Source organism: Cygnus olor, chromosome 2 (genome assembly GCF_009769625.2).
Source record: "Cygnus olor isolate bCygOlo1 chromosome 2, bCygOlo1.pri.v2, whole genome shotgun sequence".
Lineage (NCBI taxonomy): Eukaryota > Metazoa > Chordata > Aves > Anseriformes > Anatidae > Cygnus > Cygnus olor.
Window position 1 is genome coordinate 18,463,491 of NC_049170.1, and position 27,308 is coordinate 18,490,798.

A 27,308-nucleotide genomic window follows, 5' to 3' on the forward strand; every position below is an offset into this window, starting at 1 on the left:
TAAGACATTAGGAAAAGGAGAAGCACTTGTCAAAATACATAGTCATGTATAGGATAACTAGCATATACTAAAAAACAAGGTTTATCAGATCTCAGAACAGTATTTTCTTCTAGGAGGAAACATGAGATATTGAAAAGCGTTCCCTTGAATTTAGAAGTCAAAAACTAATTGACAAAGAAAAAAATCCATTTGCAGAAAAATTTATTTAGTTTTTATTTATCAAACAACATTTGATTTCTCATTTTGTATATATTTTAAGAAAAAAATAAGTGAAAAATACCAAAAAAGATGTTTACAACAATTCTGAGTTTTTCTTGCTCAAAAATGTTAACTGATGAATTCCTCAAAACAAATTCTTTTCCTAAATTTAGCTTTGGTTTGGATAAAACAGCATTTTATGAGTAGTTTGGTAAACAACTCCTAATTTGATTCAATTTTCAAATTTCTTTCAGCTTTCAACTTCCCCTGTGCTTTGTGCTTTCTGAAAGTACAGAAGTACACGAAGAGCACAGTCTCACAGATAACAAATGCGCACCTTTGAAAACAACATTATATGTAATCAAAAAAATCACTGAATATATTTTGTTTTTAAGTTTCATTGCGTACATATGATTTGCCAAGCTGAATGATCTATGATACATTGACAGACGGAGCCAGACACAGGCCTTCAGAAGAAAGGGGAAGCAGGAAGGAGTTGAACAGAAACATTTAGTCAGCTCTGTCAAAATGTTGGCATTTCTATTAAAAAAGAATTATAGCATCCAATTTTGTTATTCTGTACCATTCTTGCAAGACACCAAGCTTCTCCGAATGAACAGTACCAGCATTTCAGCCACTTCTACTGCATTTTACAAGGCTGTCCAGTCAGAAGTGATACACACATTAAAAGTTTATTTTAACTTTGAATGTAAAATAATGGTTTTTGATTGACTCGCAAGAACTTCATGAATCTTTTCACTGATATTCTGTTCCTATAGTTTATATTTCTGCACAGTAACTTAGCTTCTGCTTTAATGCCAATATTCCTAAACTGCAGGCATTCCTGAAACTCATGCATACCATAACACCTTGCATAGGAAGGTCTTTTCAGTCTATAAACCACATTTAGAGTCTATAAAATAGCTAGCATTTATACTATAGAAAGTTATTCACAGTGGAAAGACTCCCTGTTGAGGTTTAGCTTGGTTCCTTACAAACGTACCTCGGAGTTGTTGAGATGACATCTGTGCGTTCCCGAGAACCACCCCTCACTCGAGCACTGGTCGATATCCACCTTCTGCAGATTTATGTCCACTTTAACGACACCTCTGAAAAAGAGAAAACAGCCTTGAACACGGTGACTACAGAAATACACCAAACTTCTTTATGATGCTATAACCTGCAAAGCAGAACTACATTTTTCCTCTAAATATGGGATTTGATATGTCTGAGAAGAGAAATGAGGACTTTTGTGCTCCCAAAGCCATGCTCGCAGAGACATACTCATGTTAGACCTCGCTGAGTTGCATTATGGCACGAAATCTGCAAATCTCACGTACTCAATAGATGTAAGGTGGCAGGTATGAATAAGTTACACACTCAAATAATTTAACGCCCTTCACATTTTACGATGCAGCAAAGAACTAAAATAAGCACAATGAGTGACCTGCTCTGTCTCAGACACCAGCAGCCTCACCAGCCAACCCAGAGGGCACACTGAGCACTGGGGCCAGGAAGCACCCAGAACCATACATGACTGCCACGCCAGGTGACACCAACAGCCTCCCTTTTACTCCAGGGAATGCTGTTTGACAAAACAATTGTGCAAAAAGTCTTCTGTATTGTCCCTGGACACACCCCAACCCTCCAGTGATTTCATGAGGAGGAAGCGATAACAAAAAATAAAATCAGGGCCATCCACGTTCTCTTTGCTTAACCATCACCAAGTCTGCTACCCTCTTCATCCTAAAAAAGCCTTATATTTCCACTCTTCCTCAACTGCAGAAAGTTACAGCCACCTGCAAACTACTTTTGCCCCAGTATACCCACATCTTTGTTGTGATGGATAATCTATAAGACTTTGCCTGTTTTCCCTGGCCTTAGGTGATCACATGGGGGCAATCCCATCACATCTGCACACCCCAGGGAGAAATCCCACCCAAACAGTCCCCACCAAGGAGTCTTCTCAAAGCAAGGCCCCTCCATTGCTCTGAAGCCCCAGCTGCTGCCCAGCAGCCTCCACCAGCACTCACCCAGACACCTCTCTCTCCACGTCTGCATGACTACGCTGATAAAACAGCACTTTAGTTCCTCTCACAGAGATGCAAGCCACTGAAAGGGCAGCACAGTCCAGGAGTAGGCCACTGATGCCTACAAAGCCAAGAAAAAATGCTTCCTCCAAACACAAAGCCTTGACGACTGTCTGAACTATTTTAGTTGGACACCAAGAACATTTGTGTTTTCCTCATCAAAAGTTTCCCTTACATTTTTGTGAATGAAGAGCTAACAACCAATTTCAAACCCAGTGCTCCATTTTATAAAAAAAAAAAAAAAAAAAACTCAGAAATCACCACAAGAAAACAAAAGCTGTAAGTTTGGAGTTGCATTTCTAAAAAAAACTCCAACAATTTCCTCATTTTATCTAAAATAATCTCCAAGATGACTTTAGATGTGGAACATTTATAGCATCAGCTTGTGAGAGTAGCTGTGACTGCTCTGGACTTGGCAAAAATGTTGGTATGCGAATTTTGGTAGGTCGTAAGAGACTCACTCAGAACTGATAAACGCTCCGTACTGACTTTGTAAGTCTAGGGTACCACTTCTTTTAATTCAACAGTTTCAGCCACTTCAGACAAAAGCTTTGATTTCCACCATACGACCTTGCATGGCACAACCACCACCACCCTTTCAGGCAGTGTACTACCCTCACAGCTATTAATCCTCACCTTCACCAAAGACAGAAATGGTGCGACATTACCTCTTAATTTGCTAATGTCAGATTTCAGAAACAAACTGCCTAACATACATTGTGTAGTTACCACTACATAAATGGTACCAAAATGCTTTGAGATCATTTCTTAAAATGCCATTCTCTAGGTCTTCCAGAGGCACTGTACAAACAGTTCTTAACTTTCAGAGCTTACTCAGATTCAACATACCATAGTCATACTTTTCAGAGATCTCTTTCCCAGGCCTTGGGATGCACCACAAGATTTTCACAAGAGCTCTCAAAGACCAAGGACATGGCCATCCTTGCCCACCTCAAAGCATGTTGACTCTTTTAGCTAAAGCACAATATGTATAAGAACTGTAATGATAAATAATAATGCTACAGAGACATCGAGGGGTCACTTGTAAACAAAATCAGAACAGGGGTAAGGGTGAGCTTGCTCAAAACAGGACAATACTGCTCCCTCCTATCTGACGCCAGTATGACCAAGACCAAAGTGTCCACACTAGCTATATCTGGACATTCATCCTCAGACATGCTAGATAGTCACTGGAGAAAGACAAGCTCATCATTTTAGTGATCAGAGGAAGACTGCATTAGGAATCTATGTGCCTAAATAGGAAGCTCAAACAGATGCTCTTCAACCCCCTCCCTCTGTCTCCTGCCTAGAATCTACACAATCTGATACTGGACACACTTAGAAATCACTTGAAATGTCTAAGCATGTTCTGGCAAATTCAGCTCAAAATAGCACACACCATGCTTTTGGAATATGCAAAAATAATTTTCGTTCCTAGCTCTGTGCATTTCCACACTTGTTTTGAACATCAGCCTCCTCAGGGAATGCTAAAACTACAGTTCCTCCCCTCCCAATTGCTTTTTCCATGGTTCCAGGTAACCACTGGCCTCAGGGGAAAAGCTGCCACACCGTACACACTAATGCTTCCTAAAATGTTTATGTTGGTGGGTTACAAGTTTACCTTAACCTAGTAAGAAGATACCTGCCTCAGCTGTTCCTGGAGTACATACAGTAAGCAGATGTAACTAACTCCTCAACAGGTCACATACAGACCCCACCAGATAGGTTTCTGATGTTTTCTGGACTTTTCTGAATGTAAATACTAACATGTAGGCCAGGGACAGGATCTGCTCTTCAAGTTAATGACTTCACTTTGCTTGCATAGAGGTGTGAAGAGCTCAAGTGCATGAAGCAGGCAGCGGGCCCAGGACTACGGCAAGTGCCTGCCTCCTCAGTTCATGTTATACACAGGGCACTTTGGTAAGGGTCTCTCAAGCATTAGGTCATCATTGACTACTCTATAGAAAATAGTTCATGTGGTGGGAAAAAAAATGTTGATCTATCCTTATTAGGACTGCAACAGGTTCACCTGGGAGATTCTCCACACACCTTAGGAAAGTAGGCCTTCAGTTCCTTTACAGGGAAAGCTTTTCCCTTACGTGCATTCGTTTTTTAACTGGTCAAAGAGGCAACTCTCCTTTCCCTCTACAAAGGCTTCTGGAAAGAGACAAAATGAAAATGAAGGGTAAACTAATCACTGCTGGGGCAGGAGGAATAGTTACAAAGCACACACACACAGCTAGAATTTGCTAAGTGGTATCACTGGCCATTTCCGTGTTCCCTGTCCAAGGCCAAGCGTCCACTTCAGCAGCAGACCCACCTTTTCCCCAGCCCTAATTTTGCTAACAACATGCTTACAAAAGTGTTTCTTGTTGCCCTTCATGTTTCTTGTCAGATCCAACCCCAGATGGGCTTTGGTTTCCCTAACCCCATCCATGCTCAGTGTCTCCATATTAGGGTTACCTGACCCTGTTTCCACCTCTCGTGCACTTCCATTTCATGTTTGAGTTTTGTCAGTTTTTTCTGGCTGTTCAGCCACAGAGGCCTGATAGTTACCTATTTTCAAATTATTTCCACAACACTTTATCCAGGAACACTACAAAGTGCTTTCATTTGAAACAATGCATTTTCCATTTGAATTCTCATGTTAAAACTTCTTACAAGAACACTTGCCTTTCCACAAAGCCCAGTCTTCAAGATCTCGGTACAGACATTTCTATCCTTTCTACCATCTCTTGCCTGCAGTTCTGTAGCACAACCTGAACTTCCAATACAGTTACACTGCTCTGCTTTTTCCTTTTCCCAGGGCTTTATGAGTTTGTGGTGAAAATCCACAGGAAGGAAGAACAGTGCAGTCCAGAAGCAGGACTGTGAAGATCTCTCCTGAGAGTTAAAAAATACTACAGCTTTCCACTGTCTTCCCTCACAGCACATTTTAACCCTTTTTCACTGTACCTCTGCAATTTGCTCGGCTCATGGTGACATCACAGTCCTGCTGAGGTAGTACCAGGCTCTTGCAACTACTTGATGATACATGATGCTTTCAAAAGAAAAAAGTTTAAGTGTACGTGTGGCATTTACAAAAGGCGTCATGATGGTACAGCCTTTTACTGCATTCATTTCGGATGCTTTGCCATTTGAAAACACCGTCTCAGACTCGTACCCCACCAACATTACACGTAGGGTACACCAATATGTACATGATGCTATATTTCTGAAATTCATCTGTGATTAATACAGTAGCTGGCACAGCCCGGCTAGACACCCACATTTTCAGTTATTTTTGATTCAGCATTCGGAAAACGGAACATATGGAAGAACACATCCTCCTATTATGTATACAGACCAACTACCTGTAAGTGTTACATTTATTGGACTAACTGGAAATAATTGCAGCTCTGCTATCTCAACAGAAGTGATCAAGACAAACGTCAACTGTATGACAGTCGACTCAGTTTGTCAGCATAACACATTCATCCACACTGACAGTGCTGCCTGGCTGAACCCGAGCCACCGTGATAAGTTAATAACAATATTACTGGTAATTGTGGACCATCTGGCAAGTAAGTATATTTTGTTAATCTCCTTATAACTATAAATATTTGTTTTCCGCCACAATTTTACAGTCCTTACACAAAAAAAGACCTAAAGATTACAGGTTCGTGTTTAACATTTTGGACAACTACAGATGAAGAATTGGTTGAATTGTACATAACAGATAATCATTGAAGAAGTATGTCATCAAGGATTTTGTCGGGTCAGAGGTTTGATTTAAGAAGCTTTCGTGTCTGTCTTAATTTCCAGTACCACTGTTTGTTGGCATTCTGTTTGCCTCAAAATCTGTGCCAGAAATTGATTTAAGCTTATTTTCCCAACCTACCAGCTATCTTGATAGTTTCAGTAGTTATAATATTTCATTGTAACAACGTGTTGTAAAACCTGTATCAACAGAAGAATTTTTTTGCCTGTACCGTCTCACCATAAAAAACCAGAAGGAACATCTGCCCTTTCTCCCATCCAGCTCAAGCCAGAGCTGCACAGAACAGCCTGCCTGCATTTAAATGGTGATAAACAATATCTTTGTCCTCTAGATCTTAGGAAGCTTTTGGCACAGAGGTCATCACAGCTCAGATAAACAGGCATTCAAAATTTGTCTTCTAGGTTTGTTCACTTATTGCTGTGTCTGTAAGCATCGCAAGCAAATAGGAGAAGCTGATAGCAAATGTATGAATAAGATTCTTACAATAATCAGTTCTGTAATAAGCAGTAAATATCAACGGCATTAAAGCCTATTAATTGTAGAATCAGAGAAGCCTTCTGAAATTTAGGAATAAAGAGAACCATACACAGTAGCAGATCCTTTAACATTAAAGGTTGTGGGGAAAAGTCTCTCCAAGTTATAATGAAGCCTTTCAAAAGCACCAACAAAACCATATATATTTCATTTGACTGATAACAAATCCTGTCTAAGCATGAATCCTGCATGCCTCATGTAAACTTCCTCATAATGTGTTGCGTTAGAAACTAGGGGAAAACAAAATCACTGTGGTGGGTTTAAAGAGACAAACAAATGGCCCTCACCAGCCACAATTAAGGTATCAGGCATGGTTACCCCATGCCAAAGCAGACATCGTCCCTCACATCTAAATGCCTTCCTAGGTTCTTACTGCCATATTCATTCACCCCCCACAAGCTGTCCTTCAAAAAATCTTTCTTACCAAAAAACAATGAAATGAGAAAAATGAATTCTGTACTGATGTCCCAAATCTGCAAATCCACACACCTCTAGATAAATGCATACTGTAATTAGCATAGTAAAGGTTTTCAGACTGGAAACCTCTGCGCCTTCTTATTTTGTAAACTGGCTCATTCAAGAATATTAATTTTCAAATGTTGCAAGCTACCTGACACCTGAGTCCACTTCAAAGTGTCTTTGGCCATCCAAGAAAATCCTGCTGTCAAATTCACAAGTGACTTTCAGCTGTAAACGTCTTACTGGTAATCAACAGCTCCTGCTTGTTCAAAGTTATTTTCAAAAGTTAAGATTCGGGATTCTACATCACCTCGATGTCCCTAGAACTATTGTTACCTTTACACTGCAGTGTAACCACCAGATTCACACGAGCCTACTGGGATATTACATATAACATGATTTAGGTTCGGTCATTCAGTTATCACTGATTTCTTAGCGATAGGACAGACAGACTTGCCTGATTCCTTAGCCATAGCATGACTGCTGTTTTTCAGCCCACTTTCACAGAAGGAACAGCTTTCACTAAAAATAAACTTAACTGAAGAGTGAAGTATAACAGTGTGGGCACATGAATTAGGATTCACCTGCAAAGAAAATCCCTGTAGGCCATTTGGAAGAGTACTACAAGGGTGGAATACTTAAAGCTGAATCCTCTGTTGTCTGCAGAATTATTTCGTATTCAATTCAGCCTTCAGATTTATGGCATGCAGTGCTGCCTGAGGACTTCCCTGCATTTTAGTTAAAGAATTTCCTAGATACTTTGAGGGGTGGTGATATTTTTGCTGGAGGATTTGTGTTTAAGTACTGCTAGTGTTTAAATTCTGTGACCAGGCACCACCTCATTTAGGAACACTGCAGTGTCAGCAACGGTGGGGTACCACTTACATTAGATTCTGCTTATGAAAAAAGGTCTTGAAACCAAGTTTAGACTGTTCAACAAGAAACAGACATTTTTCAAATATTCCCATTACTATCTATAGGGTCAACAAGACAGGTGGAGAGAAAGGGCCTCAAGCACAGAAAGTGATATAAGGAAGAAGAGGCTAGGAACAAAAAGAGCTTTGAATGAGAAGGATCCTACATAGGAGAGATGACTTCAGCCTGACTACAGCTGCACTTCTAACACTAAAGATCTACAAGATAGCAGGGAAATTTTAGAAGTGAAAAGTGGAAACCAATGTTCAAATAAAGGAACCTGGAAGAGCATAAACTCAAGCAAGACGGCAAGACAAAAAACAAGAAATATTATAGGATCAACATGTTAGAAGCACAAAATCTAACCAAAATAACCAAAAACTTGTCAAATACCTCAGAAAAAGGCAGTCCAAAATAAAATCTGTAAGGCCAGTAGACAATCATGATCTGAAAAGAACTCAGTTGATAGAGCCTTTACAGAAAGCAAACTATGCTTTAATCACTACACTCTTTTAGAGCCAAGGAAGCTCCCACTGCTCAGCCATTCTGGAGAGTATCAGTGTGACAGGAGGTCAGCTCTCACCTGTAGGGATGTTAACAAGCTGGGCACCACAGTTATCCCTGCTTTGCTCAACAGGTTTACAAGCAACCAAAAATAGGTGAACCCTGACAAAGTTTGCAGGTGATAAAAATATATAGCACACACCACAACTAAATCTGACTGGTCCGGATAAGTTGAATGCAGAATGCTGCAAAAGTGTTTTTCTAGGACAAGGATCATGGATGTCCAAATAAATTTATCACACAGCAAATTTAAAAATAGAAAGTAACAATTGCTCTTTAAACAGCTCAATTATATTACGGAAACCAAAGCCAAATTATATTGTAGAAGACAAAAATGGGTTAAAAATAAATTTAAATTATGAAGGTCAGTTCAATCCATACCTACTAGCAATGCCCTTTCAGATGCGGTCTGAAAGGCAAAGTTTTTTGTACTGCTTATTATTTGTAACTGGAATATAACCAAGATACACGAACACTTCTTATATTGCTTCCTAAGTGCCTGCCAGAAGCTGCTTTTGGAGACAGAACTACATAAGCCTTTCATCTAACCTAACAGCAATACTTTTGTTCTTATCTTTGGGAACATTTCTCAATCTCAGCTCAGGTTCGTGAATAGACAGAATAGGAGGTGACAGGCCTGGAGCTGCATCTCCGATAGTAAGAACTGTCACATGCCCATTCCCTTCAAAAGACCTTTGATAGCCTGCTGTGCTGGAAGCCTTACCCAAGGAGGATACGGGTAGGGAACAGAGGATTGGAAGTAGCAGTTTGACCTAAAAAGCTCATTCCTTTTATTCCAACTTACCACGTGCTACATAAGTGTTGTCACAAACACAGTACGTGTTTCAGTCCTCTCCTGGTCATATTTAACTTCTTTCTTCAAATACCCCCATGTTTCTCCAACAGTGAAGAAATCCAAATCATGTTTCCAAAACAAATTCCCTACTCCTTGTTCCTTTTTTTTTTCCATTATTGTCGAGTTTATTCTCATCCGTGACCTAATACGTAAAAGGCACATACATCACTGATTGTCTAGAGAACATTTAAAAAATACTGGGGGGGTTCTTTAATCAACAGTAAATCATACTAAGTAGATATTTCTTTGTTCTTTTCAGAAATATAAATCCATATATAAATCCAAAACTTCTAGTTCAAGGAAATAAATTATTCCTTTTCATTTTTAAAATCTGTTCTAAATCCACCCGCACTTTCAATCATGTTATATGGGTCAGGGCATGGTATAGGAGGAGATGTCAGCCTCACCATTTTAAAATATTTTCAAGATTACATAACTAACATATGATGCCATGACATTTAGTAATCTTCCTTAAACAATTAAAATGAATTTTGTTTTCCAAGTTCAGTACTGAGACTAGATTGAAAATACATGGGGAAACTTTTTTTTTAAAAGAGGTGGTTAAAGTCAGAACTTAAATCATATTTAAAACAAAAAAGTTACAAGTTCTGAAACTCTCTCTTTTTATGTCTACTTTTATGGTTATTTTACCAACTTAACACCTGTGAAATATTTAGCAGAAGTATATTCCCTAAGAAATTACTTGTCATAGGTAGTTCTACCTTTGTGGTAGAATTTGCCTTCAGTAATGTTTCCTTAACTAAGCACCCCATTATGGGATAACCCTAGAGTGGTTTGAGTAGTTTTTAATAGTACAGTGGAAATCATTACATTAATACTGCCTTTAGGGAAAAAAAAAAAAAAAAAAACAGCTGAATTGAACTGCGCAATAAAGATTAATCTTTACACCAAAGAATACCTTTCAAATAATTAAGAGAGAAGGAATAAATGTCAGGAAGAAAAAAATATTAGGAAACAACTGTTGATTCAGCCAAACTTCAGAACGAAGGTATCCACAGCCATTGCAGAACACAGCATTGTTCAAAAACCAAAAAAAAAAACCAAACCTTACTCATCTTGTTGAGTACGTTCCTTTCTGCCAAAACAGCCATTATGCCATTGCATCCTCACAGCAGCCCTTGAGAGACCCGATTGCAAATGCTGCCCTGTATTTGGTGAAACACGACCTTGCTGGAACACGGAGAGGCAGAACCGCTCCTTTATCCTAAAGGCATTCAGGCCTCCTAGATGAAAAAAAGCGAGCAAGGACCACTTCCCAAAACGCTGACATACTACACGACGACGGTAAAGAAAATGAGAGCAGCACACAAGAGAACGTTCTGAACTCCAAGAGCAACAGCTCATACATCAGAGTTTGGGAGTAATTGATGTCATCGCATGAGGCTGAAACATTGCACATGGATCTGACTAACCATATTCAAGGAACACTGGAACAGGACTTGAAAATAGGGACCATGGCAACAGAGAGCTCCTGACAGGAGGCTGGAGGAGGCTGGTTTCTTCAGTCCAGTAACCAAAGGTGGAGAAGGACCTGCTGCTGCCTATAAATAGGTCAGGGCAGTAAATGTCTGCAGACAGCTATTTCAGCCAGAAGGCAGTTCTGGAGCAGGAACAAATGGATATTTAACTGAATAAATTTAGATCAGAAATCAGAAGAAGCTATCCCAACCCATCAGGCCATCGAAGTGGAGAGCCAAGAGGGAAAGCTACCTTTTTAAGATGAAGTTGAGTCAACTGATTACATTAAGTGGGCTTTGGTTAGCAGGAGATTGGACTCAGTGACCTAGGAGAGTGTTGTTTTTTTTTTTTTTTTAAAAAAAAAAAAAAAGGAAAAAACCACTCATACTCACATGCTCCTAGTAACAGACTACTTGCACACTTTCCTTCCAGATCAAGGAGTAACCCTCCCCACCCACCCACTAGAGTGCTGAAGCAACGAGAGCCTCCCATTTCCCCTCCAGGGGCCAAGTGAGTGCTTTTAGCAAATGGAACACAGCCACAAGGTGAAGCTTTTCACACCCTCCTACTTCCACAGCAGGACTGCAGAGTCCAGCCGGATCACTGTGGGCTGCAGAACGTGGCTCAGTGTCACCGTACAACAGAAAGTAGCAGAGGAGGGTCACTAACAACAAACGCTACCAGTGCTCTACCCTGTGCAGCACGAGAGCTGTAGAGCAATTAGACACATCAGATGTTGAACTCCAGCTGCAAACTGCATCAGCGCAGACTTTGGAAGGAAGGAGAAGGGAATGGTTAATGTCACCAACACATTGCTTCCAGTCTCTGCGAATCCTCTCCTCACTTCGTAATGAGTCTGCACTGCATTCGCTAAGCAGATGGGAACATCGTCTCCCTTCCTTTTGGGCAGAACAAAGGCCAGGGAAAGCAGACGAGACACCAGCAAGCACTGCTAAGAAGCAGTGCAAAGGCAGCACCACTGATACGGTCCCACTGGCCTCAGACAGCTTGCAGTACGTTCATCAGCACAATCAACACGTCTTTGGTTTCTCCGCTTATCTCAGTAGTTGGCCTACAATAACCCTGTCAAGACAACTAAAAAGACCTTCTCCTTCTTGGCCTTCACTCCACAGTTTGGCTTCCACCTCACGTGAAGGGAGAAGTATATGGGGGAGTACAAAATTAAAGACTAATAGCAAGCTGTTTGCAACAGCCCTGTGCCTGTAACAGTCGCATCCTTTGACAGAAGGCACAACCCTTCACCACATAGAGGCGATGCTTTGCTTGCGACTGCACTTGCAGAAACTCACTGATGACAGTGCTGCAGTAGTAGCATGTGTTGAACAGAACCAGTAGTATTATTAGTCTCATCTTCATAAAACTCTTCCCATTACTGTATTGTGCAATGTACCCATCTGCTACTGGGACAGAAGATACACCAACAGGTAGGTGCAATGGCTTTTCCTTCTACAGCTTGAAAAGACTTTTTCCATGAAGAAAATGAGTTCATGAATCTGTTACTCTAATGTAGCATGCCATAAACCTAATAAATGTCAGCAAAGAAGAAAGTACATGAACTGTAAGAGGAGCATTAAAGGGGCACACACTGAAGTACCATCAGTGATCCCATTAAAGTGATCCTTATTAAATGGAAGGAGCATGTAAACTGAGCCATTAAGTGTTCCTAACAGATGGTTCAGGGATATTTCATTGAGAGAACCGATGTGGCTTTTGAAAAAGATGGAGACTAAAATACATGCTGCTTTTTACCATATGGGCCTTAAATAGGAATTTAAAGTTAAACCATTGTGTCACTGACAGACAGATGGTGAGGGGAAATAAGGCTTATTTCATGAGGGACCTTGTAGTTATTAGAACACTAGTACTAATTGCTGTATTAGATCTTGCATTTTTATTTTACGTGCTTATATTTCAGACCGTTTATGCTCTTCAGAACTCACTCTGAGGCTGCACACCTATCAGGTACTTAGAATATTGTGTAACTGTTAAGATGTCCCACAAGTCTTGGGAAGAAGTTTATTTTGGTTTTAGTATTTTCTATGGAGCTGCAGAGTTATCTTCTCAACATTTCACATGATAAGCCTATTAGAAGGCCATCTTTCATGTAACATATCTCAAACTAGAAACACTGGAATGATCATTTAACTTTGCCAAGATACATATATACACACACTTTTTCACCTGCTTTCTTATGAAGTTGCAAGTTGTCTCAGTAAAACGTGCTGAGATTCTTAGAAATGTTTATCAACTCATCTGTGGGTTTGATACAAAACTTTGTTGGTTTTGTCCTAACTGTTCAATCCCACAGCAGTACAACAATAATGCAACACTTATACAATACCCCATTGCAACTTCTCTTAAATGAAAAAGAAGTTCTCCATGCTTAAATGTGCCTAAAGGATGCCCTTCAAAATATCTGAGTTACAACAAATTATTGTTTCCTTAACTGAGGTGAATCCCACATGGTAAATGGAGGCCAAGAAAATCAGGAAAACAGACAGTGCTTTGTACCGCGCCCAGGAGGACCCCTACTGGTAGCCTTGGTTGGCCAGGGTTACTGCCAAGTGGACCTGGTGTGTCCTGTGCACGAGCTACCACAGCAGAAACCTACACCACCGAGATGCTTCCTGGCATCACAGGAGCTTGGCACAGAGATGAAGTTGAATCTCAGTCTCTGCTGCTTAAGAAACCTGCTCTTCTTTCAGCTGAAGGTAACAAAGCTGTTAGATTTCATATCAAAGTCTAATTTCTCAGATATTTAGTTGGTGGCTGCAACCCCACCTCCAGCCTAAAGGTTCTTCAGGTTACATGAACTTCCATCCCCACCAAGAGAACATCTGCCTACGCTAGCTTTCATCTGCATCCTCAAGTTTGTTCAAATATTTCAAACTTTGAGAAGTTCCCTGAACTTTTCTGGATCCCCTGCTGGGGTCCAGGAGAGCTCTGCAGTACAGCTTTTCCTGGCTTTTGGTCTTGAGAGGAAGGAATTCAGCAACAGACTGCAGATGAGCTCATTCTACCCTAAGCCTACCAGCCCCAGAAGTGTGAAGAGCAAAAGGTAATTTCATACATAATCATCCACTCTTTATTCAAGTTTGTTTTTTTTAAATGAGAATACATGACTGCATTCATACCTGCTTGATCCCACTGGATTTCAAACTAAGCCAAGAAAGCCAGTGTTCATATACACAATTGCCTGGGCACTCGAGGGTGGCAAAATCTCTTCCATTTCCACTGTGTTGTTAGCTGTCTTCACCCACCGCTGAATCACAGCGCAAAGCAAATTCTGTGCTCTTCCCTTACTTCCTGAGGGACTAGAGCTGCTTCACTAAAGCTGCTTCGGGGCAGTGGGCATTCCCCAGCAGAATTACACATGATCCCCACTACAAATGTGCCAGTGCAGAAATCTGACATATCATACCCCACAGGTTGCTCTCATTGCTTAGACACCTTAGACACATCTTTTTTCGCTGTTAGAACAAGGTATAAGAATAGCCCTTCCATATCCTCCTCTCTGCTAGTCACAGCTTGGTGGCAAACTCCCGGAAATAACAGCAGTAGAAACAAGCAATTCTTCACCTGTGCCAGGTATCATCTATACAGCTTTGCAATGGGGTGGGGGTCCTACAAACAATGCCCCAAGAAAAGCTTCCCAACTGCTGGTTTAGGTTGTAACCACATGCACTGTGAGAAACCTGCAGTGGCAAACAATCACCTACACACTGACCAGGCTTGAGCACCCCACAGTGGATGTGCCCTGAAGACCAGAAACTGCAGTTTACCGGCATGACAACATTGTTTCCCAGCTGGTTAAAAATCACAGCTAGGGTTGAGCTACTTTTAGTTCTGCAGCAAAGTAAGAAATAACAGCTCGGTAAAGATCTTTTGCAAAGAAATAATCTGCAACTGGCAGCTCCTGTTATCTTCTCTCCTCCAGAAACATGCCCGGCACATAACCCACATACACACCTGTTTCAGTAAGAGCAGTTAAAGAAAACCCTGTTTTACAGACTGAGATAGAAGTAATTCTCCCGAGCAACAGCTCCCTAAGACACATGAAGGTGACGCTCAACAGGAAGGCCTGAGGTTGCACTGCGGTGTGACTGAGCAGCCAGTCGGGGAAGGGTTGATCAGGTCACACAGCAGAGGCACAGCGCAACCTTCCCGAGGAGCGGGCAGAATTGGGAAGCCCACCTTACCCCCTTCTGAATAGGGAGCGAGCAGCGGAGCCCTCCTCCTACCTGAACTCGGGGAGAAGGTTTGGTCGCAGTCCATAGAAAGCTGCTGAGAGAGTCACTAACCAGCCGGGTTTGTAATTCCCATTCTCACACTCCAGGTAAGGCGAGGACCACCTGATGTGGTTCTTATCTGCCGTGAAGCTCTCTCGCCTCTTCCAGCTGTTCTCCAAAGTTTTGGGGCCTGCGTTCAAGACCTTCCTGTGCAGGTGCGGCCTCCACTTACGCTTCAGGCTGTGGAACCACTCTGTCTCTATGGAGGCGTTAGCCAGGCGGTGAGCCGAGGAGGACAAGTCCTGCAAGAGGATCTGGCTCTCGTGCCTACTGGCCTGGAGGAAAACCTGGGGGGTCGAGGAGAAAGGCTCCGTGCTGAAGGTGATAGCTGCCCTGGAGATGTTGGGGTCCCCCTCCAGGAGGCTCCTGATCAAGGCTCGGTACCACTCCAGGTCCTCCTGCAAGTTCTGCTCCCGCGACTTATTGCTCTGGAGGATCATGTTGAGGAAGTTGGTGGCGTGGGTGAGGGTGTCCAGGGCCCCGTGCAGGGACGGGTGCGAGGTGAAGCGCGACTTGCCGGCCAGGCTGGCCAGCTCGTACCTGCCGGAGCAGTTGGCACGCCTCAGCTCCCGGGAGTCGCCCGTGTAGAGGAACGAGGCCACGTCCTGGGGCACCTCCTCGGCGAGCCGCTGCGCCAAGATGGTGCTCTCCGTAGAGCGGCTCCGCGGAGCCGGGGGAGGCTCCCGGCTCTTGATGTGGTTGTAAACAGCCTGCCTGCCTCTGGCCGCCCGCTCCCGGCCCTGCGCCGCCTGCCCGGGGCTGGCCGCGGCGCCGAGCCCCCGCGGGGCCAGGAGCAGGAGCAGGAGCAGCCGGAGCAGAGCCATGTCCCCGGGGCAGCGCCGGTCGCGCAGGCACGGCGGAGTCACTCAAGCCGCGCTCCGCATAGGCAGCCGCGGCGCAGGGCGAGGGAAGCTCGGCGGCGCCCGAGCTGCAACACGGCGGGGGGCAGCCCCCGGCCCCGAGGCACCTGTGGCGGCCCCCGCCGCCGGCTCGGAGCGGAGCGGGGCTGCTCGCAGCCCCTCCGGCGACGGGAGCGGCGACGGCAGCAGCACCGAGCCCGGCCGGCCGCTGCCACGGCGCTCACTGAGGCGCTGCCCAGCGCAGCGCGCAGGGGCGGCGGCGCCCGGCGCAGCAGCAGCGGGTCCCCCCGCGGCGCCCCGCCGCCGCCCGCGCCCCGCCGCTCCGCATCCTTCGGGCGCCGCTGCTGGAGACGAGGAGGAGGAGGAGGAAGGCGTGGGGACTGCGCTGAGGGACTGCCCCCTCGCTGCCGGCTTCACCGGGACCACGGGGCACGGCGGCTGCTGGGAGCGCTCTGCTTCTCCCCGCCACCGCCGCGGAGCTCCGCCACATCCAGCCCCTCACCGCCGGGCGCCCCCTTCCCTCCCTCCCCGCCGGTCCTTATAGGTGTGCGCCGGGCGGCTGCCGCCCCGTGTGGCCGCCTCGGCTGCCAGTCAGCCGGCAGCCATTCGCGGGGCGGGAGGACGGCGCTGGAGGGAGGAGGAGGAGGCGGCGCAGCGGAGAGGCGTCGAGGCGGCTCACCTCACCTGCGGCCCGCTGGCCCGGCCCGGCCCGGCCCGGCTCGGCTCGGGGCGGAGGCGGAGGAGCCGCCCGCAGGCAGCGGCCGCCCGCCCGAGGAGGCGGGGGTCGGCTCGGGGCGGGGGCTCCGCCGCGGGGAGCGTGGCGGCGACGCCTGGCGGCCGGGCGCGGAGCGGCCGCGGCTCCCCGGCGGGAAGCGGAGGGCCGAGGGGGGCGAGGGGGCGAGGGGGCGGTGGGCGTTAAAGTCACGCTGAGGGCTGGTGCCCCTGAGGCGAGGCGAGGGGCGAGGGGAGCCTCCTCAGCAGGGGGCTCCTTCAGGTGCTGCCCCGTCCCCTCGTGTGGGGCTGCCACTTGTGTAACCCAGGCCTGCTCGGGCACTGCCCGTCATCCTCCTCCGCAGCGCTAATTCCCAATTCTGTCTTCAAAGTGAAGCCCACAGGCCCGTGGTTTTCAGGGCTGACCTGCAGGGCACTGGCTTAGAGTGGAGGCAGAGCTGGCCGATCATCCCGCTGTCCTCCTGCTCCCCCAAAACATAGCCTTTGGGAGCACCTGTAAGTACTGAACACGCAGTTAGGCCTTTCCAAATAAACCATCAGTTATAGTGCTGGCATGACCAGTAGTACAAATGTAGCACAAAAATAAATAAATAAATAAATAAATAAACCCTGCTTAACTTTCCATTTTCTTTGATGCAAAGTTATCCACCTGCTTAACATCTTACTTTTACCTTAGGGATTCGTGACAGGAAGCAGTTTGCAAAGGGTGAATTTTAGAGGAGATTGTCCGCAACAAAACCTTGCAATTACAATTAATTCCCTTCTGGTTTAATCTAAAATTCCCTTTTGGAATTGAAAAGTGCAGATGAGAAGAGTAGTAATAAGATCCTTTTCTTTCCCTCTCCCCCACACACATGTGCATGCACATCCTATAAGGAGCAGATTTCAGTCATGCAGAATATATGATCTAATTTTAAACCGCTGACAAGATATATTTGCTCCTTAAAGCATCCTCTTATTTTAGAATTATTTGAAACTATAAGGAATAGTCATTCTAATACAGCTAAGGGTAAATTAATTTTGTGGTCCGTGTTTTTGCAATCGATATTCACTGTTAAAGAATAATTTACGTGTAATGAACTTTCCCTCAAGTGAATAGCCTATGAAATTATTTAGAAACCGCATATGCTGAGCAGCTCAGAAACGGATATTTACAGTTTAGCACAGCACAGGGAGTCTGTGCTTTGGAGTGCACTGAACAAATACCTGAAGATGCATCATTTGCTGCGGATAAGTGAGAAAAGGGGCTTTTGAAAGGAGCAGCTGTTAGGATTGAGCTAAGCTAATGTGGAATCGTTTACTTGGTGAGGTATCAGTGACAAATAAATAAACAAGCATTTTTTTTATCAGTGTGCCTGTGCTGGTTCTCTTCACTGCCGCAGGCTGCTCTAAAGGTCAGCTGCCTGATGGGAGTGCACTTCCCCTCCTGGAGCCTGACCATTAATACCTACCGAAATTGCACCTGCTAAACGGCCAGCGATTATCAAGTATCCTTTTAATGTACTTAGCATATTAAGTTCCTTCTATTTCCCGATCTCCTCACAGTCCTCCCAAACACCCTTCTCCAGTAGCACCCACCACTCCCACACCCCCTTTTCCTTCACAAACACCCCCCAGCAGCTCTTCTTCTCAGCACACAGGTTTGCCAGGAGCCAGATGGGGCAGGGCACGACTCCAGCTGCTGCCAGTTCCCTTCTCTCCTGGGAACAGCTGGAGGCAGAAGGCTTCAGCCTTCCTGTTCCACTGGGTTGCTGTTTGTGCTGCCTGTGTTCATGAGGCATGGGGAGAAGATGAGAGGTGGAGGGCCTTCGCGCCGAGGGTGCCAGGGCGGCTGTTCTGGCTCTGCATCACAGAGGGGTCAAAGAGCCTTTCTCATCCCCCAGGGCCTCCTCCCACAGTCCCTTCAGACCGGCTCCCAAACAGCTATTGTGTACAGCCACATCTAAAATGAGACACAAACAGTTTTTAAGCTACTGCAAGCATGCATCTACTTACAGCTTTGTAAAAAACTATGTCACAGGACTCAAAGCCTACCATTCATTGCCCAGATACAGGGCAGGATGGAAAGACAGCATCCTCTTAGATGAAGGAAACGACCAAATATTTTATTTACATTTTTATTTATTTACAAAGTTTTACATGTTTTTTACATGTTTAATTACATGTTAGAAAGGATTGGAAGAGATGTAGGAAACTTTGATCATTGTATTTTTATTTTAGTATTAAAACGCAGTAATGACTCTGGCCTGTCATTTGTAATGTGTTGGCGGTGTTAGAAATCTGTTCAGCTGTGACCAGTACAATGCGAAAACGGACTGGGAGTCCCCAAGATACACAATTACTGTGACTGAACAATGTTTGCTGTGCTTCTGCCTCAGTTCTGCCAGCAGAGCTGCCTCAGGCCATCCTCCAGTGGGGAATCGAGAGGCATCTGACCGCTGTCCTGCTCCTCTGAGTTGTTACAACTACCACGGTTGTTGCAAACAAAATGCCAGTATGTGAAGGGTCTCGATTGATTCTATTAGCTATCGAGCTAGGAGTCTGCATTTAGATATTGCATGAGCTCAACCTGAATCTAATTACAGTGCAGAAAAAATAGCAGTGCAAAATGTTAGTGGTTTTTAATAGACTACAGTAACTGTAACCTACTTTTTCCAAATATGGCCTATACACAAGATCTTGGTTTATCTGAACTATTGGAAATGCTAGAAGTGTAGAAAGTATTGCATTGTTTAAACAAATCAGAACAAATTAAAAACTCATTTATTAATTTCTGTCCTAAGCTAATTAGGTGATATACAGACTATGCTCATAAATGCTGAAAATTCCAGAATAATATGTTGTATCTCTCTCAAAACAGAAAGAAAATGTTTATCAGCATCATTGATTGTGGCAATCAGAAACATAAAATATAGATTTTTTTTAACAAAAGTATTCTTACTTTTTGCTTGATTAACTAAAGAAATAATGCACTTGCAGTCATATTTTTGTCTGTCTGTTGAACCCCCTCTGTCTGCCAATAACTTCTGATCCCATTAGTAGATTTCAGCTGTTTGACAGAGGTGTGAAGGTCTGAAAGCTTCCTCAAGTTTCTACAAACACTGTGAAACTCACAGCTGGATCAAAGAAAGAAACCCACATTAGTTTTCATACTCAGGGGAAGGCTGCATAGTGAATTCCACAGATACATGTTCTCTTTGGTCTTTGATTCTCTTTTGACCACTCATATTGGCCAATAAACATCAATATATCCCAAAACAGCTGGATTGTGTGCTCTTCCTCGGTGCACAGTAGGCAGGGAACAGCAGAAGCAGAGGGGGCTGGAGTTGAGGGACTCGAAATGACAGGACAGAAATGGAAGTACTGGTGGTGGAAAAAAAAAAAAAAAAAAAGTAGCCAAAATGCAGAGTACAAGTGTTGTTATCTAGAACATGATGACAAAAGCCTCGAGAGCTTACCTGTTGACTACTGCTCACTTGCAGTACGAAATTCAACCCCCCGGGCATTTCCTTAGAAATACTGGGCTTGAAGGAGTCTGAAAAAGGTTTCCCAGTACAGCCTTTCTGCACTGGGGCAGGACTGCATAGAGCAAGTCCATCTCTGGCAGGAGCTTTTCTACCTTTCTCTCAAAGAACTTCCAGTCAGGTAGACCCCACAGCGACCCTAACTACCTTGTTGCAGGTTTTCATCACCTTAGCACCAAGTGTAGGGTGGGTGGATTGCCTTATATAATCCAAGTCTTGTTTGGTTCTTTGGTCCTTTACTTTCTTCTTCTTAGAGCACAGTCACCATTGGATGTGTCTGTCTGAAAAAGACCACCTTGACTTACTCTCTTTTTTCTTTCCCCTAGGCTAAATTAATCAAATTTAACAGACTACGCTTCTTAAAACTGTCACTGGTCCTGGTGCCCCAGACAAGGCCCCTTATGCCTCTTCTGCAGGCTACAAAAAATTCTCAGTCAATACCCCCCACGCTGAGGTCAGCCTGCTTTTTCACCTTCACCACAATATTGACCAGTATTTGAGTTCGTAATCCAATATAATCCTCATAGCCTTTCAAAACATTGTTCTTCCTAGTTATCCACTGTCTATTTTTATTTAAGGATTTGATCTCTCCTTCCTCTGGGTAGTGCTTTGCACTTGTCTTTGTTGAATTTTATCCTGCTGATTTTAGGCCATCTTGTGGATTTTTCAAGATTATCTTTAATTCCAAACCTGTTCCTCAAAATGCTTTAACTATCTCATTGTTTCTTATAGTCATCTGCTTATTTTATGACTCTTTATTTCATTATTCATTTTGTTCATTAACCTATTTAATAGAGATCGGATCCCTTCAGGAACCTACTTGAAACCTCCTCCCAGTTTCATGGTACACAACTGTTACTTACATTTTGAGAATGGCTTTAGAGGCAAATACTTACACACTTCATGAGCTACCTATACAATATTTCCTTAGCTTACTTCTGAAAACCTTGTTCTAGGTATGTAATAAATGTTACTGATGCAGACACATAGCACATCTGCTGCTTCATTGCTATTCCTGAGGCCAGTTATGAGTAAAAGAAGAAACTTAATTTGTTTTGTATGGACTTTTCTTGACAATCCCACAGTAGCTAATTTCAATCAATTAATTATTTTTAAGGCGCTGACTATAAAGTAGCTTAATGGAGAGCTTAATGGAGCTTTTGGAGATCTTTATTCTACGAGCTCCGCTTTGTAATCCCCTCTTCTCTTTTTCTTAAAATACATAATATGATTTTTTTTCCAACTTCAGAATCTTCCTCCCAAACACTTGAAATGCAAAGTGCTAGTATATGTTTGAAAGATCACATCTTATCTCTAACAGGAAGTGTTATTCTAGGTTAGGAGCAAATTGTCTGGCAGACAAAAAATCCATGTCATTGACTCCCAATTGTTTATGGAGAACTTGCATCTGATATGCAGATGTATCTAATATGCAGATGCAGACTCTGCATTTTACATAAATGCTATTCAAAAACTTTGTAAGCTTGTTCACATTTGGGAAAAGATAAGGGAGTGCTGAAGTTAGGCTGCAAACACAAACTGTTCTGCTTGTACCTTACAGAAGTGACTTTAATGTCAGGAAACATCCACGTATGCTAAGGGCTGCTGGTGCCTTCATAGTCTGCTGCACACAGAGTGATGCACTTACACTGCTGAAAGAAAAATCACAGCTCAGAACACATACCAATAGCAGTCAGATCCCTGAGCCTGTCTCCATGAATTATTTTTATTTTAAATTAAAATAAAGAAAAAACAGAAATGTCTTCGGCAATGAAGGCAGAGAGCAGAAAATCGAATAAATGAAAACAGCGGTACCTGAACTGCCCTCACAGAATGAATCCCACTTCCCCAAAGATCATTTCCAGTATAAATGTTGTGCTAATATAAGGACAGTAAGTGTACAACACCCCTAATAATGATAAAAGGCTCAGCACTGTATCCAAAAGGAGAATGTGGTGTTTTAGTCGGTGCTACACCTAAGAGCCAGCCTAAATCCCCAGCCTGTCAGCAAAATGCAGAGCTGAATTCAGCGCCTCAAGCACAGCTTCGGGAAGGCAGCCCAGCAACAGACTGGCAGCTGCTCAGATCCAGGACAGAGCAGGCAAAAAATGAATAAAAGCTAATTGCACTGAGATGGGGTAAAGGAGAAATCACCCAAAAGGCAAAGTTTAAAATAATTATAAGGATTGGGAAAATAAGATCTCACTAGAACATGTAATATTGAGGAACTAAGTTTCCCATGAGCACCTTACCTTCAGTAATGAGCCAATGGATTACACTGGACATCTTAGTCAATACAGGGCTTTCTAACAGCTTCATATGCATCCTTCAGAACTAGCAACTGGGAAGAATAACCTACAGGGTAAGAGCATGGACAAGGTGGGTTTCTTTGTTCTCTTATGGCAAGCATAACATCCATAGTATTTCCAATAATATCTCAGCAAATCTAATTATTTTATCAAGCAGTAAATCATGGATGCACGCTATCCTGCTAAAGTCTTACCCTCCTATCCTAACCCAGGATACTGGATAAATGCTGATAAAATTCTCCCTTGTTTTAATCCTTCTTTTCTCTCTGCTTAGGATTTACAGCACTTTTCTGAACTTTCACAGGTGTGACTCACCATATGATGGCACAGTAACTACTTGGGATTTGACTGTATGTCTGGATTCAGTTATTCAACCTCCCAGTTATTCAACCAATTACTTTTTCCAAATACTTTCCAAAACTAAAATCATCTTGCATTCGCTTTCAGCTACATAAATAGAACAAATTGTCATCTGATGTAGATTTGCATATCTCTACTGAAGCCAATGAAATTATATGGATTTATATAGATGAGTATTTGCCCACTCGCCTGACATGCAGAAGGCAAAATCCAGAATTCCTATTAAAATGTTTCAAAAACCTACGTCCTGTTACATTTTGTACTAAGAATCTGCAGATGTCAGCTAATGAAAATAAGCTTCAAAGGGAAGAATCATCTGAATTAATTGGGAGCTAAATCACAATCTCAAAATAAGTTCTGTTTGGAAATGGTTGCTGTATACTGTGCTGTTAAGTGGGTATTAGCCTTTTAACAGCTATGCTGTTTGATGCATCTTTCCCTGGCTGTCCACTTGAAATAAGCAATAAATAGCAGAAGCTTCTGATCGTGGACCTTGAGGTCTGAGGCAGCCCTCGCTTCTATGCTGATAAAGAATTCAGAATAAATTCTAAAATGTTGCTTTTCATTTTTCTTCTTGGTTTTTAAGAGACAGATAACCTTCTCTCTTATTTCAACAGTGAAGTAAAGCCAGAGGTGACATGTGGTAGATACTCTGACTCCTGTTACCAGTGAATGAGAGAGAAATACTGATGATATCAGAGAAACAAGGAGAAAGAGGAGCCAAGGAAATTCCCAGTTCTGAACATTTTTAAAATAGTTTTAAGGATTTTTTTTAATCATTTGTAAAAAGGGAGGCTCTCAATGTCAGCCAGGCTACAGTCTGGAAGAGAAAGGTAATATGCTGGAAGGCAGTAGAGTGAAAATAATAATAATAAAAATATACAGCTTCTTGTCCTACATAAAAGGCTCCAAAGCACCTATCTTTTTGTTTTATGAAAGCTGCTTTAATGGACAAGGGAACACACGGCTGGATGACCCTAGGGCAAGGTTTTCAATAGTTGCACCAAGCACATAAAGCAAAGCCAGCAGAGGAGCAATATTTCACAGCCATTGCCACAGCAGTTGCTGGGGTGAGAATTCGACAGGGCTGATCCGCCCTCAGGAGTCCTGGTGCTGAAGAGAGAGGCACAAAATACCACGGAAGATACTGGGTAAGAGCACACCAGATGAACACGCTTTAAGATCCCCACTGTCACCACTAATGCCCAGTGCTTTCAGCTGTGGTGTGTTTCCTGATGGGGATCACTGGTCGCTGTGACCTGGAGTCAGTAATGATGCAGAGAGCTACATCCTTCATAGGGATGGTGAAGAGGCCTTGTGGGGACAGGAGTTTTTTTGGTCTTTGAAACTCAGAAAAAACTCTGTGGTTGAAGTAATCTTTTCAGTCAATCCTTTGTTGCCCTAGAATCCTCATCAAAATGAATGGCAGTCAAAGAGCAGAAGAAAATCTCTGCAAATTTCTGTAAAATTGGAGACACTTGAGTCTATGGCTCAGCTGAGCAAGGATGACACTCAGGAGAAAGTGCTTGGTCCCCACTGATTCCACAAATCACTGTTTTCCACAAGGACTGGAAGCTAATGTTGATGAGGTGGAGGAAGGATTCAGCCACTATTTCAAGAGGAAAGCTATTTCAGAGGAACATTTCAATTACCTTTCCAGAAAGAGTAATGATTTCCCGTGAGGAAAAAAAAAAAATAAAAAAGCTACTTCACAGACATAGAAAAGAATACAGTTTTTCTACTCAACTAACCTCATTCTGCAGCTTGTCTCCCTAAAAAATATTACTGTCAGTGGTTCATTTTTTGTATTCATTTATCTCAATTTCTTTTCTAAAGTAATTCAACTAATAAGGTAAAAGCAAAGTATGAGTTGCATGTTAAATTTTAGCTCAAAGATATTTTGGGGTATACAGTTTTCAACTGATAGAGTATTGATACCTGCCTGATACAAATCATAATTTTTCGATGTGAATAAAATCCAGGTATTGCGTACATGATGTTCACAGACTGTCTTCTGCAGACAAGAGACACGCTATCAAGTTCTGCACTGGACTGATGTTGTCCTTTGCAAACACATGTTGAAAGAGTGTGGAAATTATGGATAACTCAGCACTGTAAGTCCTAAGTCCCCCACCCTGACTGCCCTGGTGCACATTATGTGGATTGAAGCAGCAGCTGGGCAGTACTGCAAAGAGAGCTCAAATGCATCCATCCCATGCTTCTGGACAGGATCTGTGGATCTAAGTACCCTTCATGTTTGAGGACAGTTCATGTCAATGTCTTTTTTGATTACTCGCAAGAGAATATCTTCTAGTTTTACCCGCTGTGCCTACAAGTTACATAACTTTAGCTTTGCTCGTGGTATCAATTATTTGGGGATAATTTTTTCAGCAAGTGTAAGCAACCTCTGCACCACTGATTCATTTTTGTTATAAATCATCTTGGAAAGTGAAAACTTGGGCTCCTTAGACTTGGACAATTCAGAACATTTTACTTTTTTTTCTTCACGAATCTCAAGGAGTTCTGTTAAAAATATGCAAAGCATCCTTTTTTTTTCCACAAGCAGGAGGGGAGGCATCTTCTGGTGGCTAAGCCAGAACTTATCAGCCATCTTATCCAGGTCATATCTGCTATTTATACTGCCCTGCTGTGAATGTGTTATCACTGCCCTGCACACTGTTCTGAGGCATTTTCCACAAAACCTACAGATTTCAAATCGAACCGAGCACAACACAGATCAGATTTGTACAGAAGCTGGGATTCAGCCTTCGCTCAGGATGGCTGCGCGTGGGAGTGCGTGCATGTATGTGTATTTGTGTGGGTGTATCAGCACTCATTTCTTATATTTTGTTCCTGCTGTAAAAATGACTCGGAGCAATTTATTTTAATACCAAATTGGCAAGGTTAGTTTCATCTTACAAGATGGCAGTTTAACACTCTGGGAGAAGGAGGGAGGAAAGGGTTTTCCTAAGATGTGCAGGGTCTGTGATGCTCTGTAACAACCAGAGCAGAACAAAATTCGAGTGACCATCTGGATGAAAAGGTGGATGTGCTCAGTGAGCCAACAAGAAGCAGTAAGGGAAGCAAATGAGACTTGATAATTTTTTTCCTCTTCCAGCCATTCCATCTGAATTTCTGTAGTTATTTAAGGCAGAAATATGTACTTAAGGGAGTTTTAATTTTTTTTTTAATTAAATATGCTCAATTAGTTTGTGAAGAAATGTTTCTCTGTAAAAACTCAGCTGCAAAACTTGGTGAGTTCATTCTTTCCCTAAAGCTAAAATCAGCTTTTCTAGCCTTCTCCCTGACTCTAAAAAAAAATCTGTAACTTTATCATTTTAACCTCAACAAAGGCCATATACGAACCAATCACAGCAAATGATGATTGAAGAATGAAGGCAAGAGGCTTTAGGGCTCTATCACACGAAAAATGGGAAGAGAAAGAATGTCTTCAGAGCCTGCAGAGTGTTGTAGTGTATGCAAAGAGTGGTGTCTCTCACAAAAATAAAAATCAGCTGCTACAGCTGGTCCCAGTCCGACCACCTCTGTGATTTAAGGCGGCAGGAGTTTCCTTGCTCAATCTCTGTCTGAAGAACAAAAATCGCATGTCATTTTGGTGCCTGTTGGGTAAAATTCTCCTCACCTGCTCAAAACCCATCCTACTGCACTCTGCAGGCTCTCAGCATCCCAGGGCCATCCTCCCCAGGCTCAGCAGAAGGGACCAGTCTTTAGGAGCTCATTTCGCACAGTCCCACCCTGTGGTGCACCAAGACCTGTCTGAGCCCCAGGCACTGTTTAAAGGAGGGGGGACACCATGCAGGATGACATAGACATGGTTAGTGCATCTCCTACTGCCCATTTCTTTGTTATGAATGCAAAGCTTTTGTACTAATGAAGTGCCACGCACCAAACACACCAGGTACTTGAAATATCGCATGCTACAAAAATAATCCAACACTAAAAAAAAATCTATTTTCCTTCCCTTACCTTCATATTCTGTTTAATAGCTCTGACTCTCTGATACTGATCTGGTTCCCTACTTTCCTCTCTTCCATTGCACCCCCGTGGTGCTCCTGTGCACGCACACACATACAGGCATGCACTCTGCACCCATGGCACTGTCTCAGCCATGATCCTCTTGTACTCATCCCCCTCGTCCCACCACATTTTAATCCACAAGACCCGTTGCTGAGCTGTGGCAATGTCACAGCAATCCTTTGTGAGCAGAAGAGGAGCGTGCAGGTGGCTCCACACAGCTGGGGAAGGAGCCTGGGACGAGGCGGGTGGAAGAGCTCCTGCAGCGCTCCCCTTATGCCCAGGTCAGTGCCTGCTGGATATTAACGACGATTGCAGTGCTG

General features: G+C 43.3%; 1 protein-coding gene and 1 long non-coding RNA gene across 4 annotated transcripts in view; both read right to left on the reverse strand.

Annotated features, from left to right (window-relative positions):
* The window catches only part of GPR158 (G protein-coupled receptor 158), a 196,289-nt gene extending 180,179 nt beyond the window's left edge, over positions 1-16,110 (reverse strand). For both annotated transcript variants that reach the window (XM_040548547.1, XM_040548546.1), the window contains exons 1-2: positions 15,118-16,110; positions 1,202-1,307 (exon numbers count right to left, since the gene is read on the reverse strand). In XM_040548547.1, the coding sequence (XP_040404481.1) occupies positions 1,202-1,307; positions 15,118-15,989 (978 nt within the window). In that variant the 5' untranslated portion in view covers positions 15,990-16,110. The remainder of the gene's footprint in view (positions 1-1,201; positions 1,308-15,117) is intronic.
* Positions 16,111-20,221: 4,111 nt separating this feature from the next.
* Positions 20,222-27,094, reverse strand: LOC121065577. Of its 2 annotated transcripts, none has more exons than XR_005817160.1 (4): positions 27,044-27,094; positions 22,534-22,636; positions 21,836-21,933; positions 20,222-20,562 (listed from the first exon to the last, which is right to left on the reverse strand). It is a non-coding gene; the product is annotated as an uncharacterized LOC121065577 (long non-coding RNA). The 2 variants fall into 2 exon arrangements; XR_005817159.1 differs by lacking the exon at positions 27,044-27,094 and adding an exon at positions 26,594-26,857.
* Between the last annotated feature and the right edge of the window lie 214 nt (positions 27,095-27,308).